Source organism: Penicillium antarcticum (genome assembly GCF_028974205.1).
Source record: "Penicillium antarcticum strain IBT 31339 chromosome Unknown utg000009l_segment0_segment0, whole genome shotgun sequence".
Taxonomy (NCBI): Eukaryota; Fungi; Ascomycota; class Eurotiomycetes; order Eurotiales; family Aspergillaceae; genus Penicillium; species Penicillium antarcticum.
Genome location: NW_026695307.1, coordinates 2,596,200 through 2,613,578, shown reverse-complemented (window position 1 = coordinate 2,613,578; position 17,379 = coordinate 2,596,200). Strand labels below are relative to the sequence as shown.

The 17,379-nt window shown below is 49.5% G+C and overlaps 5 protein-coding genes across 5 annotated transcripts; 2 read left to right on the top strand and 3 right to left on the bottom strand.

Annotated features, from left to right (window-relative positions):
• Positions 1-947: 947 nt before the first annotated feature.
• N7508_009341 (DUF952 domain-containing protein) lies at positions 948-1,407 on the bottom strand (the record flags this gene model as incomplete). Its single annotated transcript, XM_058467404.1, has 2 exons — positions 948-1,064; positions 1,117-1,407. The coding sequence occupies 2 exons, from the start codon at positions 1,405-1,407 to the stop codon at positions 948-950; spliced, it is 408 nt and encodes a 135-aa protein (XP_058315250.1).
• A 1,137-nt stretch (positions 1,408-2,544) lies between these two features.
• On the top strand, positions 2,545-7,961 carry N7508_009340 (putative Ras GTPase activating protein; the record flags this gene model as incomplete). The annotated part of the gene is made up of 3 exons (XM_058467403.1): positions 2,545-6,688; positions 6,741-7,019; positions 7,072-7,961. 3 exons carry the CDS (start codon positions 2,545-2,547, stop codon positions 7,959-7,961), a joined length of 5,313 nt encoding a protein of 1,770 aa, XP_058315249.1.
• Positions 7,962-8,446: 485 nt separating this feature from the next.
• Positions 8,447-10,321, top strand: N7508_009339 (ENTH domain-containing protein; the record flags this gene model as incomplete). Its single annotated transcript, XM_058467402.1, has 5 exons — positions 8,447-8,528; positions 8,628-8,659; positions 8,766-8,845; positions 8,907-8,988; positions 9,053-10,321. The coding sequence occupies 5 exons, from the start codon at positions 8,447-8,449 to the stop codon at positions 10,319-10,321; spliced, it is 1,545 nt and encodes a 514-aa protein (XP_058315248.1).
• A 1,343-nt stretch (positions 10,322-11,664) lies between these two features.
• Positions 11,665-12,924, bottom strand: N7508_009338 (adaptor protein NBP2; the record flags this gene model as incomplete). Its single annotated transcript, XM_058467401.1, has 1 exon — positions 11,665-12,924. One exon carries the CDS (start codon positions 12,922-12,924, stop codon positions 11,665-11,667), a length of 1,260 nt encoding a protein of 419 aa, XP_058315247.1.
• A 1,327-nt stretch (positions 12,925-14,251) lies between these two features.
• N7508_009337 (uncharacterized protein) lies at positions 14,252-15,268 on the bottom strand (the record flags this gene model as incomplete). Its single annotated transcript, XM_058467400.1, has 1 exon — positions 14,252-15,268. One exon carries the CDS (start codon positions 15,266-15,268, stop codon positions 14,252-14,254), a length of 1,017 nt encoding a protein of 338 aa, XP_058315246.1.
• Positions 15,269-17,379: the final 2,111 nt, after the last annotated feature.

Below are 17,379 nucleotides of genomic sequence, written 5' to 3'. Positions count from 1 at the left end.
AAGAAAGATAAAACGGGGTTGTTTCTTGATTTCGGGTGACTTGAGAGATAAAAAAGTGTGTCTCCATGCAGTGAATGAACATGTGCAGAAGCGAGTCTGAAGTATTATTCCAGGGATGAGACGACTAATGGTTGATGTCGCAGATATTGCAAGATCAACATTCTTGTGAATAACGCATCAAAGCAGTAAATGACTCAGGAATTCGTGGATATCGACCTGGACAAGGTTGAGGACCTATCCCGAACCAACATAGTACAAATGATTGCGATGGCGAAGTTTGAGCTTCCTCATATGTCTCGAGGTGATTTGTAAGTTCTTTCTTCGTTTCTGGGATATAATACATTGCTGGTGTGTTGCAGAATCATCAACACTTCTTCGATTGTAGCTTTTCGTGGATCAGCAACGATGATTGGTTATTCTGCAACCAAAGGAACTGTCATCTTATTCACTTGATCGTTAGGCACATAATTGGTTCCCAAAGGCATCGGAGTTAATGCAGTAGCGTGAGCGTCACCCTCCATTGCAGGAAACCATGTATTGACTTTATTCCTTCCAGTCCAGGGCCATCTACACCCCAATTCAAGTCGGTATTCGAGACGCTGAGCAAATGGAGGGCTGGGGTCACAAAGTTGGGCTTGGGCGACCAGGGAGCCAAGTGAGGTTGCGACAAGCTTCGTTTTCTTGGCTAGTACGCATGCTACTTTATACTGTGAGTGGCCAACAATTATCTGTACCAACACCATTTCAGCAAGGTAACTTGGTATCTAAATACACGGGCAGGTTCTCCGCTGTTATCCGCTCAGAGACTGATGAGCGCTACAATGGGCTGTTTCTACTCTTCCAAAATTGTAATTGTCACTGAGATCAAATTTGCGGGAATAGACAAAGCGTGTTCTTGTCTTTGGTATCACATTGAACTGCAACTGAACATGCAACTGAACATAAAATCAAGATAGAAGCCAAGGCCTCGCTCCAGCGAGAGCTTTGTCCCACCCCTCGTCATTCTGCCAAATGGCAACGCTCTCGACCTCTTCTCTACCCAATCTCAGTCCATTGTAAAGATGCTTTCTCCATATTAGCGGATAGTTAGCGTTGGAACTAATATGCTTAACTCACAGGGAAAAGTTCCTCGCCAGGTCGAGGACCGCTAACCTTCCCGTCTGGTGATTCCCATTTGATATCTTGGATCACGCGGTGGTACTCGATGCGCAATACATAGACCAGAGGCTCTTCGGCGAAGAAGGTCTTCAATGTGGTTGGGACCTGATGCGCCTGCGAGAGGTGGATGTAGCCAGAGTCCTGATCGAGGTCACTGACCGCAAGCCGCTCGGGAATAGGCTCACGGACCGGCGAGGTGGACGGCACGATCTTGTAAATGTAGCGAGGCTGCGAACTGAGGGACGTCATGATGAAGAAGATAGATTGAAGGAGGAAAAGTCACCGATGTAATGACTTTGTTGATCACAGTGAGGGAAAATGTTTGTCAGCTGGTTTCTTGGGTCGTATTGGCGGGGTCGGTTCACCCGGCTCAGCTATTGCGCAATGATTCACTTGTATCTGTGTGTTCGAGACTTAGGGAGAGAATACCTATTTTTGGTGGTCTGGTGTGATGAGAGTTATGAGTTTGGGTAAGGTCATGTATAAATTTTGAGTTAACTCAATTTCCAGGGATATATATATCCTCGTATGAGGTGTAACCCGCTGCATGCCTGCTGGGTATAGGAAAATATAAGTCAGAAAGGTCTAATCAATGCCACCTGGATTGCTATACTAAGATCAAGACCACAATATCATAACTGTCCATCGGGATTAGTATGACCCGTAATTTGTTAATGATCGCAACGATCTATTGGTGCCAGATGTACAAGCTTGCAGCGTGATAAAGAGATGTAATATCTATATCTCAAACCCAATGCCCAAAAATGCGAAACTGGTAAGTGTTCACTTATCTGCACAGTAGAAAAAAACAAAAAAGAAAGCACAGTAAGACTGCAAGGCTGGTACCGAATATGATGGTCGCACGGGACTACGAGGCACTAAAACTTGCCAAATCGAACACCAGCCACTGACGCCAAGGCTGTATAGACCCTGGCGATAAAGTACGACATTGGGATTTCCAAGACTGAAGCACAGACCAGGCTATGTTGTAGCAAACATAATCCTAGATCTCCTTTGATATGATAAATATAGTACAAATAGACTGATACATCGCCAATATCGCAGGATGCACGTGATCCAAGATCGACAAGCCACAATCACCTGATAGCGCTATACCCGATCTGGAGATTTGTTGTGCCCCCCCTGTGCCCCGTTTTGGGGAATCTCGGTCGCACTTGCCTCCCCCACCGTCAACAAGAATCTCGCGACATACCTGTCCATTTTCCAATGCGAACTCGCCCTTGATTTCGTATCTCGGCATCCATCTCTTTTGGTCTGAGACCTTGTTTGACCCGCGCATTCCGCTTATTCTGCCAGAGCAGGGATGCGGTCAATCAAACACAGGAATCCCCCATCGATTTCGCATACCCGCTTTCAAACCAAGTGATGTCAAGTCAATTCCCGTCACTCAAACGGGCCCAGACGGACCTTCCTGCGCAGTCCACCAGCCCATTACGACACGGCTCGACAGCGTCTACGAACTCGTCTGCATATTCTGTCGCGTCCAGCTCATTTGCCCCGAGCCGAACCAGCACTGTCTCTTCTAATGCGTCGATATCAAACACATTGGGTCATTTGCGAGGGAAGAGTGAAGCTGGCAGTATAGGATCAACAAGCACCGTAACGGACGCAATGGAACGAAGAACCTACTCCAATGCTGGCTCAGCATACGATAACATTCGCCGATCACTGCGCCCACTCTCACAAGCGCCGAATGTATCGTCTACCCCGAACACGGGGGGATATCGCCACTCACGAAGCAACACACTCGATGAATCACATCCCTGGAAGGACGCTCGACCCAGCACACCCGAATCACGCCACGTCCGCCAGCAAGAAAACGAGTCTCCGCGTCACAAAGCCCACGCTTTCGAGTCTCAAACCTCACCACCCGTCTCTCCCCACCATTTCTCTCCTGTTACCGGAAACTCGAGACCCTCATCGCCTCAGAAATCGCTATCGCATGGTCCTCCGCAGCTGACCGCCCAGCTCTCAGCGCCAGAGCTCGAAACATTCCAAAAATCATCCACTGGTCATTTGAGAACCCTTTCCAAGATCGCACAGTCAGGCGAAGGTGAGGATTTCCAGTTCGGCTCTTCGACAGGATCGGTGGTGGGTCTACAGGGCCGACGACGGTTGAAGCGTGCGGGCTCGGTAGCCGGAAGGAATGGCGCAATATCTCCAGAGAAGCCGAAAGCTTCTTCATGGGCGGCTGGCAACTGGATGGACCAGCAACGACAATTCATTCAAGCATACGAGTATCTGTGCCATATTGGAGAAGCCAAACAATGGATCGAAGATGTGATTCAAAAGCAGATTCCACCGATTGTTCAGCTGGAGGAAGGGCTTAGAGACGGTGTGACTCTAGCAGAAGTAGTGCAAGCCATGTACTCTGGCCGAACCTTGCGCATTTTCCGACACCCAAAGTTACAGTACCGTCACTCGGATAACATCGCCTTGTTCTTCCGATTCCTTGACGAAATTGAGCTTCCGGAACTGTTTCGATTCGAACTCATCGATTTGTACGAGAAAAAGAATCTTCCCAAGGTCATTCACTGTATCCACGCCTTGTCCTGGCTTCTTTTCAAGAATGGCATGCTGGACTTCCGAATGGGCAACTTGGTGGGTCAGCTCGAGTTCGAACATCATGAGCTTGAGAAAACCCAGAAAGGTCTCGACAAATCCGGTGTCAGCATGCCTAGCTTTGCGGGCATGGCAGCAAACTTTGGCGCTGAGCCCGAACCTGAGCCCGAGCCCGTCGAGTCAGAGGAGGAACGCATAGATCGTGAACTACACGAAAATGAAGCTGAGATTTGTGACTTCCAGGCGCAAATCAGAGGCGCGATGCTGCGATTGCAGCTTGGCAATACCATGGGAGATTTGTGGGACTTTGAGCCACTCTTGATTGAATTGCAGTCACGCATCCGCGGAGACTTTGCACGCCAGATCAGTAATTACCGACTCAGCATGTACCAATTTGCAGCTGAGCTACAAGCAATCGGTCGAGGGTTTATTGTACGCCGTCGTCAACAAGGCGACCAGCAATGGCGCCAGGCCCAAGAGTATGATATTTTACAACTTCAGAGCTTGATTCGAGCATCGAAGGCCCGTTCACTAGGTGCTCTCCTGCAGACTCGGGTGCGACGAGAAGAGTCTGGAATCAAGCAATTCCAGGCCGCGATCAGGGGTGCGCTGCAACGTATGAACGTTGGTGATCAATACGAGAAATCCCGACAATCACAAAACGATGTCATCAACCTCCAATCTGCCATTAGAGGTGCATTGCAACGAATGAGCGTTTCTTATCAATACGAACAAACTCGACAAGCAGAAAGCGATGTGATCAGCCTTCAATCGGCGATCAGAGGTGCATTGCAACGTATGAGCGTTGGAGACCAATACGACGAGTCTCGGCAATCAGAAACTCAAGTCACATCTCTCCAAGCTGCCATCAGAGGTGTCTTGTGCCGAAGCCGAATGAATGCCCAGTCGTATGAAGTCAAAGAAGTTGAGACTCCAGTCCGGTCCCTACAGGCTGTCATCCGAGGATCCTTAGCTCGTCAGAAAGTGTCTGAAACAAAGGCTTTACTCAGCAAAGAAGCAGCCCAGGTCACGACTGTTCAATCTAATGTCAGGGCCTTGCTAGCTAGAACACGCCACTGTCAACTGTTGCAAGAACTGGCATTGACTGAGGATGAATGTGCAGCACTGCAAGCTCTAGCACGAGCCGCTGCCGTGAGAAAGAACACCACGGCTCTTCGCGTTGAGCTTGCTGAACATCTATCTCCAGTGATTGACCTCCAGGGTATTATCAGGGGACAGGCGTTGAGGAAGTCATTGGACGAGCAAAGGGCCGCTCTCTCTCAGGAGGAACCAGTAATACTGGACTTGCAGTCTCGAGCTCGAGCTGTGGTCCACCGGAGCCACTTGCTCGCACAACGCAATGCATTGGAACAGGAGGAGCCTGCCATTATTGATCTCCAGGCTCTTGCTCGTGCTGCCATCTCGCGTATCGAGGTTGGTGACATACTGTCTCGCCTGGAAGAGAATGAGGAGGAAATTGTTCAGCTTCAAGCGCTCTCCCGGGCAATGATCGCGCGAGTCGAGGTTGGCGATATTTTGACGGATCTTGAGGCCGAGGAAGACTTCATTACCGATCTTCAATCGCGTGCAAGAGGAATTCTCATCCGCACCCAATTCGAAGAACGGCGTCAACACTATAACGAAAACATGGAGAAGGTTATCAAGGCACAGAGTGTCATTCGAGGCCGGATCCAGGGTCAGGCTTACAAGAGCTTGACCAGTGGAAAGAACCCTCCTGTTGGCACAGTGAAGGGCTTCGTTCATCTCCTCAACGATAGCGATTTCGACTTTGATGAGGAGATTGAATTCGAGCGACTGCGAAAGGTGGTTGTTCAGCAGGTGCGACAGAATGAGATGGCAGAACAATACATCAGTCAACTTGACATCAAGATCGCCCTCCTTGTCAAGAACAAGATCACACTAGACGAGGTTGTCAAGCATCAAAAACATTTCGGTGGCCACATTGGAAACCTTCTGTCCAACACTGAGATCTCTTCCAAGGATCCGTACGATCTCAAAGCCCTGAACAAGACCTCGAGAAAGAAGCTTGACCAATATCAGGTGTTCTTCTTCCTCCTTCAAACCCAATCACAGTATTTGGCTCGGCTGTTTAGGCGACTGCGCGAGGTCAATACCTCGGACAAGGAATATGAGAGGATCAGGCACTTGATGATGGGTCTCTTCGGTTATTCCCAGAAAAGACGTGAAGAGTATTACCTCATCAAGCTTCTGTCACGATCTGTCAAAGAAGATATTGAGAGCTTCACCTCACTCCCCGAGTACCTGCGCTGCACATCCTTCTGGAACAAGCTTTTCGCCTCATATGCCAAGTCACCCCGAGACCGAAAGTTCATGCGCGATGTGCTGGGAACAGTTGTGAAGGAGTCTGTCATTGACAACCCGGATCTTGACCTGGAGAGTGACCCCATTCAAATCTACCGTTCTGCAATTAATAACGAGGAGCTTCAGACCGGCCAACGAAGCCGCCGACAGCCAGATCTTCCTAGAGAGGAAGCCATCCGTGATCCTGAAACCAGAGAGACATTCATTCAGCATCTGCAAGATCTGCGTGATATTGTTGATCAGTTCTTCCTGGGCTTTGAGGACTTCCTCTACCGTATGCCATTCGGTACCAGATACCTCGCACAGCAGATGTACCAAAATCTGCTCGAACGCTTCTCTGGCGAAGACCCAGGATTCATCCTTCAAACGGTTGGCCACTGGGTATGGAAGAACTATTTCCAACCCGCTGTGCTAGAGCCAGAAAAATATGGAGTCGTGGACCGAGGTTTGACCCAAGAACAAAAGCGCAATCTGGGAGAAATCTCCAAGGTTGTCGCACAAATCGCTTCTGGAAGACTCTTCGGTGCCGAAAATGTCTATCTCCAGCCACTCAACACCTACATCGCGGAGTCAATCCAGCGCCTAGGCCGGATTTGGGGCCAGAGTAAGTTTTCAACTACCGTTTTCCCGTCTACAATATGACTAACACGACAAAGTGATCTCGGTCCAGGATGCAGAGACCTATTTCGACATTGACGAGTTCAACGATCTCTATGCCAAGGCCAAACCCACACTGTACATTAAGATGTCCGACATCTTCTCGATTCACCAGCTGGTCGCATCAGAGATCAACCACATGTGCACCCACCCCGACGACTTCCTCAAAGATCTTGTTCGTGAACTGGGTAACGTCAAGAGCAACGAAAACGAATTGATGGCCGTCAGCTCTACCGAGATCAACCTCACGTTGAACCCCAAGCTGGCTCAAGTTGAAGGTAAGCATTACAACTTATTCCCTATCCTTCCCTTTACTGACCATTTTCCCAGACCCGGAAGCCGACATCAAAACGCTCTTTATGGAGACCAAACGTTGTATTCTCTACATCATTCGGGTCCAGACCGGCTCCAACTTGATGGATGTCATGCTCAAGCCACCGACAGTTGAAGATGAAGAAAGGTGGCAGACACTGGTTCACGAGGAGATCAACACAAACAGCCCTCGCCGAGGTGCCTACTCCGAGGCTAATAGCTTGATTGACATTGGATCCATGGGCTATGCAGAGCTCAAGGGTATCGCACTCGAGAACATCCTTCGACTCGAACAAAGCGGCAAGATCAACCGTCACAACCATTATCAGGACCTGTTGAATGCCATCGCATCTGACATTCGCACCAAGCATCGTCGCCGAATCCAGCGAGAGCGTGAACTGGAAGGTGCTCGATTAACTTCTCAGCGTCTGAGCGGCCAAGCCGTGTACCTTGATCAACAGCTCAAGACCTACAACGACTACATCGAGCAGGCCATGATTACGTTGCAGAACAAGAAGGGAAAGAAGCGTTTCCTGATGCCGTTCACCAAGCAGTGGGATCATCAGAGAGAATTGCAAAAATCAGGCAAGGTCTTCAAGTTTGGATCTTACAAATACTCCGCGCGCACGCTGGCCGATCGAGGTGTCCTGGTCGCCTGGAAGGGCTATTCCGAGCGGCAATGGGATCGTGTCGATCTGACCATTTCCAGTAATGAAGTCGGCGTGTTCACCATTGACGGCAGCAGTGGAAATATGATGATCCCAGGCGCCAATGCACAGGTACCGCTGGACGACTTGCTGCAGGCACAGTTCAACAACACGCAGTTCATGGACTTCTTTGACGGACATATGCGGGTCAATGTCAACCTTTTCTTGCACCTGATCATGAAGAAGTTCTATAATGAGTGAGTAATATGTCTTACGGACTTGACGAGGGATGAATCGGGTGCACATTCTTATTGATATTATTATTTCCTGTCTTTTTTTTATTTCTTTGTTTAAGATACCTTGGGTATTTTTGTTGATTTCATAGCGATAGCGCTCGGTTGACCGAGCGAATGACATGTACACAGGTATGATTCCACGCGAGAGTCAATTATAAATGATTCAATATTTGATCTCCTAAAGTCCTCTCAAATTTCTTCGAAACTTGTTTCTCGCAGGTATAGTTACTCGAAGTAGGTCAGGGGTTGCCACGTGACGCGTGGCGCATCAATCGGGCCAGCTGGAATCCTATCCCCTCCAACTGCCCTGACAACAGTCCTGAGGGATATCGATTTCAGTTCCTTTGCTGCTGTCAGCTTCCAATTGCTTGCGCTTCCTACTGCTCACCCTTCAGCCGAAGATATTATCTTTCCTACGTGTCCTGACTGAAAGTCACAACACCCCTCGCCATGGATTTCTCCAATCTGAAAGATCAGGTCAGCAATATGACCTTGTATGATCTCAAGGCCGGAGTCCGCAAAGTCCAAAATGGTAAGTGTTAATTCCGCTTGGTCCGAAAGCCCTCTGGCAAGACAAATCAGCTTGCGTGTCTCACGAAGTGTGGTAACTGACTTGACCGCTCCGTCATAGCCGTTATGAACTATACCGAGATGGAATCCAAGGTCCGTACACGACAGCCCACCTCCGCACAAAATACCCCGGCTAGACCCAAAGCTCCGAGAGCGTGGACTCGAAATTGATTTGCGACACAATGCTTACACAGATTAGGTTCGGGAAGCTACAAACAATGAACCTTGGGGTGCCTCGACTACGTTGATGCAGGAGATTGCCAATGGAACCCATAGCTAGTCAGTTCTCTGTCTGGTATCGTCTGTGTCAATGCGCGTGTGCTAATTATTGTGATTGCAGCCAATTGCTCAACGAAATCATGCCCCTGATCTACAAGCGATTCACCGACAAGGCCGCGGAGGAATGGCGTCAGATTTATAAGGTATGAAGGTCCAGCTTGTTGCGCAGAATTGTTCCGGACTAATCGTGCCTTTCGCGATATATAGTCTCTCCAGCTACTCGAATTCTTGATCAAGAACGGTTCCGAACGAGTTGTTGACGATGCACGATCCCACATGTCATTGATCCGCATGCTGCGGCAATTCCACTTTATCGATATGAACGGAAAGGACCAGGGTATCAATGTGCGCAACCGCTCCTCTGAGTTGGTGAAATTGCTAGGCGATGTGGATCAGATTCGCACCGAGCGCAAGAAGGCCAAGAACAACCGCAACAAGTTCAGTGGATTTGAAGGTGGCATGGGTGCCGGAATGAACAGTTCTAGCTCCGGCCGGTATGGAGGCTTTGGCAGTGACAGCATGGGATACGGTGGATACAGCGGAGGCGTCTATGGTGACGGTGGCGGCTTTGGCGGCGCATCTGGCGGCGGCGATTTCCAGGACACAGGAAGACGCACGAACCGATTCGAGGAGTACGACGAATATGACGAGGGTGATGCAACTCCCGCACGCTCGCGCGAACCTGTCACTCGCGCGAAGGCCCCTGCGACCAAGCCAGAGCCTGCCCCTGCTCCGGTAGCGGACCTCTTCGACTTTGGCGACGACGAGCCTGTCACCACAACCTCCACTGCTGTCGGCAAGCAGCCTGCCGGCAGCGGAATCAGTATGCTAGACAACGCAGCCGACGACGACGACTTTGACGACTTCCAGTCCGCAACTCCCGCCCCGCAGCCCCAAACAGCGTCATCCAACTTCGCCATTGCACCCCCGGCCTCCACCGCCAGCACCACTTCCAACACTCAATTCGTTGCGCCAAAGCCAATCTCAGCTTCGCAAGGTGCCGACATCAACGGCCTAGTCGGCTTCACATCGGTCACCCCAACCCCTTCCAGCAGCGGGTTCACCTCTCCCTCATCTCAGCAACCCAAGCCCTCAGGTTACCAAGCAGCCATGCCCAACTACTTCACCTCAGTCGCAAACAACAACCAGCAGCAGCATGGCTCATTCTCCCATGCCTCCACCCCCTCCTTGTCCTCCGCGACCTCCCCAACGGCCACAGCCAACAAGCCCGCCACCCAAGCAGCCAAGAAGCCCTCCGGCGACGCCTTCGGCTCGCTTTGGTCCACCGCCAGCGCTAGCGCCGGTATTCAAAAGTCCAACACCGGCACAAACAAAGGCCCCAACCTGGCTAGCATGGCCAAGGAGAAGGCCAGCGCCGGTATCTGGGGTGCCCCGGCTCCATCCAGCTCTGCGTCTACCCCGAGCCAGCACCAGCAAAAGCAGTCCAGCTCTGCCTTTGATGATCTACTCGGCTGATCTTTGAGTGTCGTATCTTGCCTTTCCATTTGCCATTTGGTTATTTTTCTTTCTCTCGCACTGAGTACATTCCATGTTCATTTCTTTCGATTTGCGATCTGGGCCGTGATTTTTTTAGCATTCATAATTCCAGACTTTTTCTCTCTTTGCTGTTTTTTTTTTTTTTTTTTTTTTTTTTCTATACTCATTTCGACATTCTCTGTTTCTATCTCCATTCTCTTTTTTTCCCTCCTCGGCCCTTATAGGAGTCTATCTGTCGAGCAGAGAGCCAGTTGTTAAATGATCTCCTCTTCACCCTCCTCCTACCCCTTCCCATCTCAAAAGTAAAAAAAAGCTGTCGTCTCATACCCTTGCCCAGGCACTAGCCTCAAGAGTCTGAATAAAAGGCTCAATTCTTATGCAGTATTTGGTTAATGGTTATCAAAAAAATCATCATACTCTGAATGAGATGTCTAAGCACGAATTGATTCGAGGTTAGATCTTATTAATGAGCATCCATATTCAACAAGACCTCCATAGCTGTGGCTCTTCTCTAGAAAAAGCAATGGCCATACTATATATAAGACTCAAATGAATATAGAATAGTATAGACTCGAATAGGCATTACGCTGATGCTCATTGATGCTGGTATAACGCCTGCGCTGAAGGAAGCTAAATACAGGTAGATAGATCGATAGATAGATGGATGGGTAGAGAAAACGCAGAGGGAGGGGGATAATAGGACGACGGAAGAAATAACAGTAAGAGTAAGAGTAAAGGTAAAGGTAACTGTAAAATAGAGTAATTGGGATAAAAAGAACTGGGGGCAGTACCAAGAGGGAACCCAATATCCTCTCTTTTGACTTACTTTCTCTCGATGGTAAATTTGCCGGACAATGTATGGATTAAAAGAATATGAAATTGCAATCGTGAAGACAGGGATATACGTTAAGAAGCAGACGTTGGGGACATTTCTTTGCCACCCATCGCTTGGTGGTGAGAAGAGGGTAGTGGGTGGAAAGTAAGGCTGAAGGGGGTAGTATAATTTGCGATGAAACGGACAAGCCGTTGATAGAAGTGAAGGGTTGGTCTTGGGCATGTAGTGTAGATATCATAAAACCCATCAGAGATAGTACTCTGACGATCTTGGTTTGGTTTGGTTTGAATTGGGGATGTGGCAGATGATCCACCAAAGCAAAGTGCTGAATGTCTGTTGAAACGGCAGACAGAACCACGAGCCAGTTTCATGCTCGAAACACTCTCCTCATGGAGAGCGGCAAGCTTCTGCTCGTGGGGTTGCAGATTGAAACATCTCCTTGTGAGCCGTGCACGGCCGCCGAGGGTTTGGATCGGAGTCGACTGCTTCAGGTCTTGGTCGACGTGCTGGTGCGATTGCCGGCGTCTGAAACCATTTCAGCCGAGGCGGTCTCTGTTGAGGTTGAGGGAGTGTTGCCATTTGTGGCCTGGCTTTCAGACTGAGTGGTATTTCCATCCAACGAAGGCCGCTCGGTCTGAGTTGGGGTGGAAACTTGATCAGACTCATTGGTATCTGCGCTTGAGCCCGTAACCTCGAGGCCCTCCCCATTCAGCGATGTCAGACCTCCTTCGATGTCTCGCAAGAGCCGCACAAATTCTTCTGGGACGAGACCATTCTCGCCTGTTCGAGGGTCTTCTGCAACTAGCCAGCCTTGACCGTGCCGATATGAAACGTAAATCACCTGGCCCTCGGTAAGAGGAAGCTCGTTCTCATGCTCTCGGGTAAAGTCGAACAGTGCAACGGCCTTTCCGTGCATCTCTTCATCCGGGCAACCGACGGCAAACTGGTAGTCATTGGAGTACCGGTCTCCACCTGGTATTTCATCTTCCGACTCAAAGCCAGGGTCGTGTTCATAACTCTGTTGGCCACCTGGGGCACTGTATCCCATCATCGAATACCGGCCCTCATTCGGCGGATATGTTATGTATTCCCCACCTGGCCCATCGTCTGAGTCATCCCCATCATTCACATAGTAGGTCTCACTACCGTCAGCGTTAATTCCGACGAGCGTTCCCCGATCATTATTTCCAGCTGACTGGCCCGTTCGTGACATTACTCGCTCGTCAACGAGACCATTCATGTCGGTAGACCTCTTGCGATGGCGTGAAGTGACTACTGGGCTATGCAAGTCTTCATCTTCGCTATATGGGGGACCGTCTCCGAAAGACATGGCTGGCAACTGCTGGTGGCCATGGTTGGTAGGTTCATTACCCCATTGAGCCGTTGACCAAGGTCCCCGCGAGGTATCCCATGAAGTCGGTGGGTCAGACAAGCGTCGATATTCACTTGCTGGCGTAGAGACCCCGGAGGCGCGAGGGGGAGGAGGCCCGTAGTGGAGAGGATGAATGGAAGGGTAGGCAAAGTCCCGTACAAGGGCATACGGAAGACTAGTATGGAAAATGGGGAAGACATGGGAGCCTGGGCGCGAACGATTTTGTGAGGCGAACGAGACGTTAGAATAGGTGGAGAGCCGATCCTTCGCATTCGTCGGTAATCGTTTCACGGTGCCATCAGTGAGGATGGGCGCTAAGCCCGTTACATTGTCCGCAGACAAATTGTTCTGTGTAGACGTCGAGGAGGACGCCATGGTTGACATGGGGAGAGGTCCAAAGTAGATTGAGGAATATCGGTGCGGGTTCTCAGAGGAAATGTGGGGGTGTTCATCGGTCGCGTGGGTGCCGCTCTAGTTTCGCATTGCGAGTGATGCAGCTCCGTCGGTCTGATGTGCAGTCGCAGAAAGCCGAGATCCTTCTGTTGTCCAAATCCAAAGAAGAGTGTATGTTGAGATCGGAGATATTGAGTTCGGGCGCAATGCAGCAAGCGCCAAGTAGTAGCCAAAGAGCCTCAAGAACCGTTCTTGAATAGCCTGGTCTATCAAGCTCCAAGGTGTCCCAGGGCCTCCAGGATATCGGAGTGAGTGGATGGATAATCGGCAAACGACACGAGGGGAGGGGGTCGAATGTGGCCCGAGTGGATATGCCGAACCGTAACAGTCCCAGATGTCAGCTCAGAGGATGAATATTGGAGTATTGCAAGTATGCGAGTATGCGAGGGTTGCCGTGTGGAATGTCCAAAGCCTTGGATTGGCGAAATCGGAACCGTTGTTCCAGACGTTGTCCCGCGATCTCGAGGGCAGGGAATTGCTAAATATAGCAGAAACTGCAGAAAGCACCAATGTCAGATACAAATGTAACGGAGGCATGGCGCTTATGCGGGAAACACAGTGCAAACACAGTGACAAGGATCAAGTCCCGACAGCCACATGGGAATGTCCAAGGAGAAATAGGCTCAAGAGTCGGAGATTGCCATACCTTTCTAGTCTCAACTGGAGTAGCGATCAGCGCGTAGATGATTCTGGATCGGGGATTTCCTCCGTGGGCAAGAAGAGGGATAGCCGACACCAATGTCAACAGCAGAATCAGCCGATATGCAAGGCCGATGCTCGAGAGTCACTGTGAATTGGGGAATTGAAGCTTGAACCCTCACATCTGCTTAGGTAAGCATCTAGCGTGTTTCAGATGTGGTTGGAGCTAGTCCCGATTAGGTCTCTTGTCTACAGAAATGCATTCTGATACACAAGGAGTATTCGATGAGCGATGAATATAGCAGCTCTATATTCAACATTTTGACTAAGGTTTGGTTTGTGGTTTGATGTGGTTTGAAAAACAAGTCAACTGTCAGCAAACTACAGTCTGGACTATATATCTACACAATGGAATTGTTATTGGATACTATATTAAGCAATTCCCTACATATTACGAATACGACTACAACCACAAGTCTACACAAAACAACACTAACATAAGAATGGGTATCATCATTTTTTCTGAAATCTTCAGAGCCAGCCTCCAGAACAGATCCTTTCAATCCCTTTGCTGCCACTAAGAACAGTGGTCAGCATCCACAAATAGGAATCAATATCCAGGAGGAAGTCCAGTAGCAGTAGTAATATCTGTAATAGTAACAGTCATCCACTCGGTAGCAGTCGACAAGATTGGTGTGGACACACTGCCTACAACAGAAGAAGGCTTCTGCGTGAACTGTTGCGAGGATTGCTGCGACGGCACCGGTCTGCCAAGCGAATCAAACTGAGAAGGAATGGCGGCATTGTTGAGATCTTGATCAGTCTCATAGTCAGAGCTGACGCCCAGCTTTTTGTTGGTAGCTTGTACAATGTCCACATCCATGCAGGTGGTGTAGATCTCCTGCTTTCCCTTCGGGTAGGTAGGGTCAACACCAGCCTTGGTGGGCCAGTCCCACACCCAGTAGAGAGTGTAAGGCTTACCGGTGGGTGCATTGGTTGGCAGACGGAGATCCTGCTGACACCAAAGGTCAGCCCCCATGAGTTGGTTGGCTTGGTGGGCGAATTCTTTCTGGCGAGTCTGGGAGATGCTCTCGCCGTTGATTTGGTAACAGCGGCCATCGTCAAAGTTCTGCTTGGACAGAAGCACACCACGCTTGTCACCACCCGTGCCATCTTGAGTCCAATTCCCGTGAATGTCTAGGAGTTTCTCGCCGACCTTGGGCTGGGTAGTGCCGTAAACATAGACATAGCCGCGATTTGCGGGCTTTCCTGGCTGATTCTCGGGGAGGGTAACATGGCCGTTTTCTTGGTAGCGGAGAGCAATGGCAGCCCCAGGGCTCGCCTGGAGTCGGGGACTTCCGCTGGTTTGAGTCTGGTTTTGTTGGGTCTCCCTGCACATTTTGTTACTTGGCAAGAGCTGTGTGACATCCTGTCCACTGGGAGGAATCAGGTAGGTCATTGTATCAACGAAGCCCGCCGTACGGAGAACATTGCCTCGAGAGTATCCTGGGATACCTATGAAGGTTCCATTTGGTGCAATAACTGTGAGTTGTTCGACCCAAGAGTGGGCATTGATTGAGAGGCTTTGCAGAGCAAAGAGCACCATCCAGATGGGAGAAATTGCCATTTTGAAGGATTGGAAAGCGTTCTTGTTGGAGTACAAGGTGGTGAGGATGGAGGAAATGGCGATGATGAAATTTTTAACACACTGATCGACAGTGTAATTTAGATATCAGATGAATAGGGATTCGTTCAATAGAGTCGAATACGGTATATGCGTGTATGGTGGAGGACACCTGGTCGCAGCAGGCAACTGCCTTTATGTAGTTTTGTCTTTCCTTGAGGTCTGCACAGTTGGAAAAGAAAGTTTTGTCTTTCTGGAGTAGGCAATAAAGGATTTCAAACGTCAAGGCCCGCTCAACGCCATAGTGATATGATTAGGCACTTGGACGTCGAAAAAGAAAACAAAGGAAGTTTCATTGACGAATTGTACCTCAAATATAACAATGTATATTGGATATCAATGAAAACAAAGGAAAATAGACAAGAACTTGATTTCTAGGGAAACGTTGCAAATATAGGACATATTCGTCCAGCACAGGGCATTGTCGCGCCTAATTGGAGCCTCCAAATAATCTGATACAAACCAGAATACAAACAACGTCACACTTCAAACAAGCAGTCTGTTAATAGACTATCATATGAGCCCGATGCCATTGGCGGCATCTAAATAAAGTATGACAGGGGTGAATGATTGGGTGAGAAGGCCAGATGGCCGAGGCCCGAGTCTGCTTCAGATGAGTAGGTCGGATATTTTTGTGCTTCAAACATGCCCAGTCCCGCAACTCCTGGCGCGTAGCTTGTATTTAGCATTTTGGCATTTCGGGAGATAATCAATCTTCGCTGCAACTATGTTGCGAATCTGCAGCGCAATCGGGCCAGGAAGCACGACTATTGGCTGATGAGGAGACCCTCGGCGCTTCGCGGTCGGTCTCAAGATCCTGCAAACAAATTAAAGCGCTTTGAGAAAATCAGAAAAGAGTGAAGAACCTTCTGCCCTTCTTCACTTTTGACGCTTCCCACTCTTGGCTTGAAGACTCTTCATGTGGAGGTTATACAGAAAGTGGTCCATGCTCCCCACCAAGCCCGACGTCGGGCTTGGATTCTTCACTTTTCACTCTTCACTCTTCACTCTTCACTCTTCACTCTGTTTCGGAGTTAGTGTTGGGTACAGACGAAAACAGTTGTTAGTCACACCTGTGTGCTCACATCCCCAAGGTATGACTATGCATAAATCGGGGCCCGGAATCCGTATACGGAGCAGATTGCCCGAGTTAGGGCACTCCGACACTGATTGATCTTATCTTTGCTGGATTCTCGCTCGCCAAGCTCGGTTACCGAGCTCAACACTGGACTTATGGAGTCTGCACCGGCTCAGCCGGAGCTGATTCGACTCAAAGTTATCTGATTTTTATCTGATTTCTCCGGCGACTCCACCCGGTGGATTCCATCTCGTTGGCATGAGACAATTTGGTGGGTTCTTTGACTGAGGCCTCGCGGACTGAGACCGACTTTTCATCTCACTTTCCTCTTCAGACCATGGTGGACGGAGTAGCCCGCGAGTTGGCAGAGCTAAGTGACCTTGGACATGGGTGGAGATGCTGATCGCCAACAAAATTTGCGAAGAAGTTTTGCCTCCAAACAGCAAGATTAACACGATGTACTCTGGTTTCCTCAACTGATCAGTACAACAAGGCTTCAGGCCAACCCCCGTGCCTCCGGCCGACAGCCTTATGTACATATATTGGCTGCATGATGATTATGCAGTAGCCCAATAGTGCACCTTTCCCACCCCATAAGCGTTGACTATCTAGTTTTGTGTGCCCAATCATAGACTCCATACTTAGCCACAGCCAAACCAGGATTTCTTTCAAGGAAGATGCCGAATTGACTCGGGGTATTGAGCGTCATATTGCTCTAGGAGAGGGTCCTAAGATTGTAACTCCCTTAGCATCATCCTAAATCCTCTAAATCCTCTAAATCCTCTAACTTCTCGTTCCCTATTCTCTACTAATTATCTAGTGCAAAGTAGCAAATTACTGTACTCGCCTCCACTGTGGCTTGGCGACCCGTCGGCAATACTTAATTCCAGGTCGCGGCTTCGGAGGCCGACTTATTATTTTGCAGCCTTCAGGGGGCCTTCCGCTTTTTCTCCAACTTTCCAAGAGGGGCCCTGAA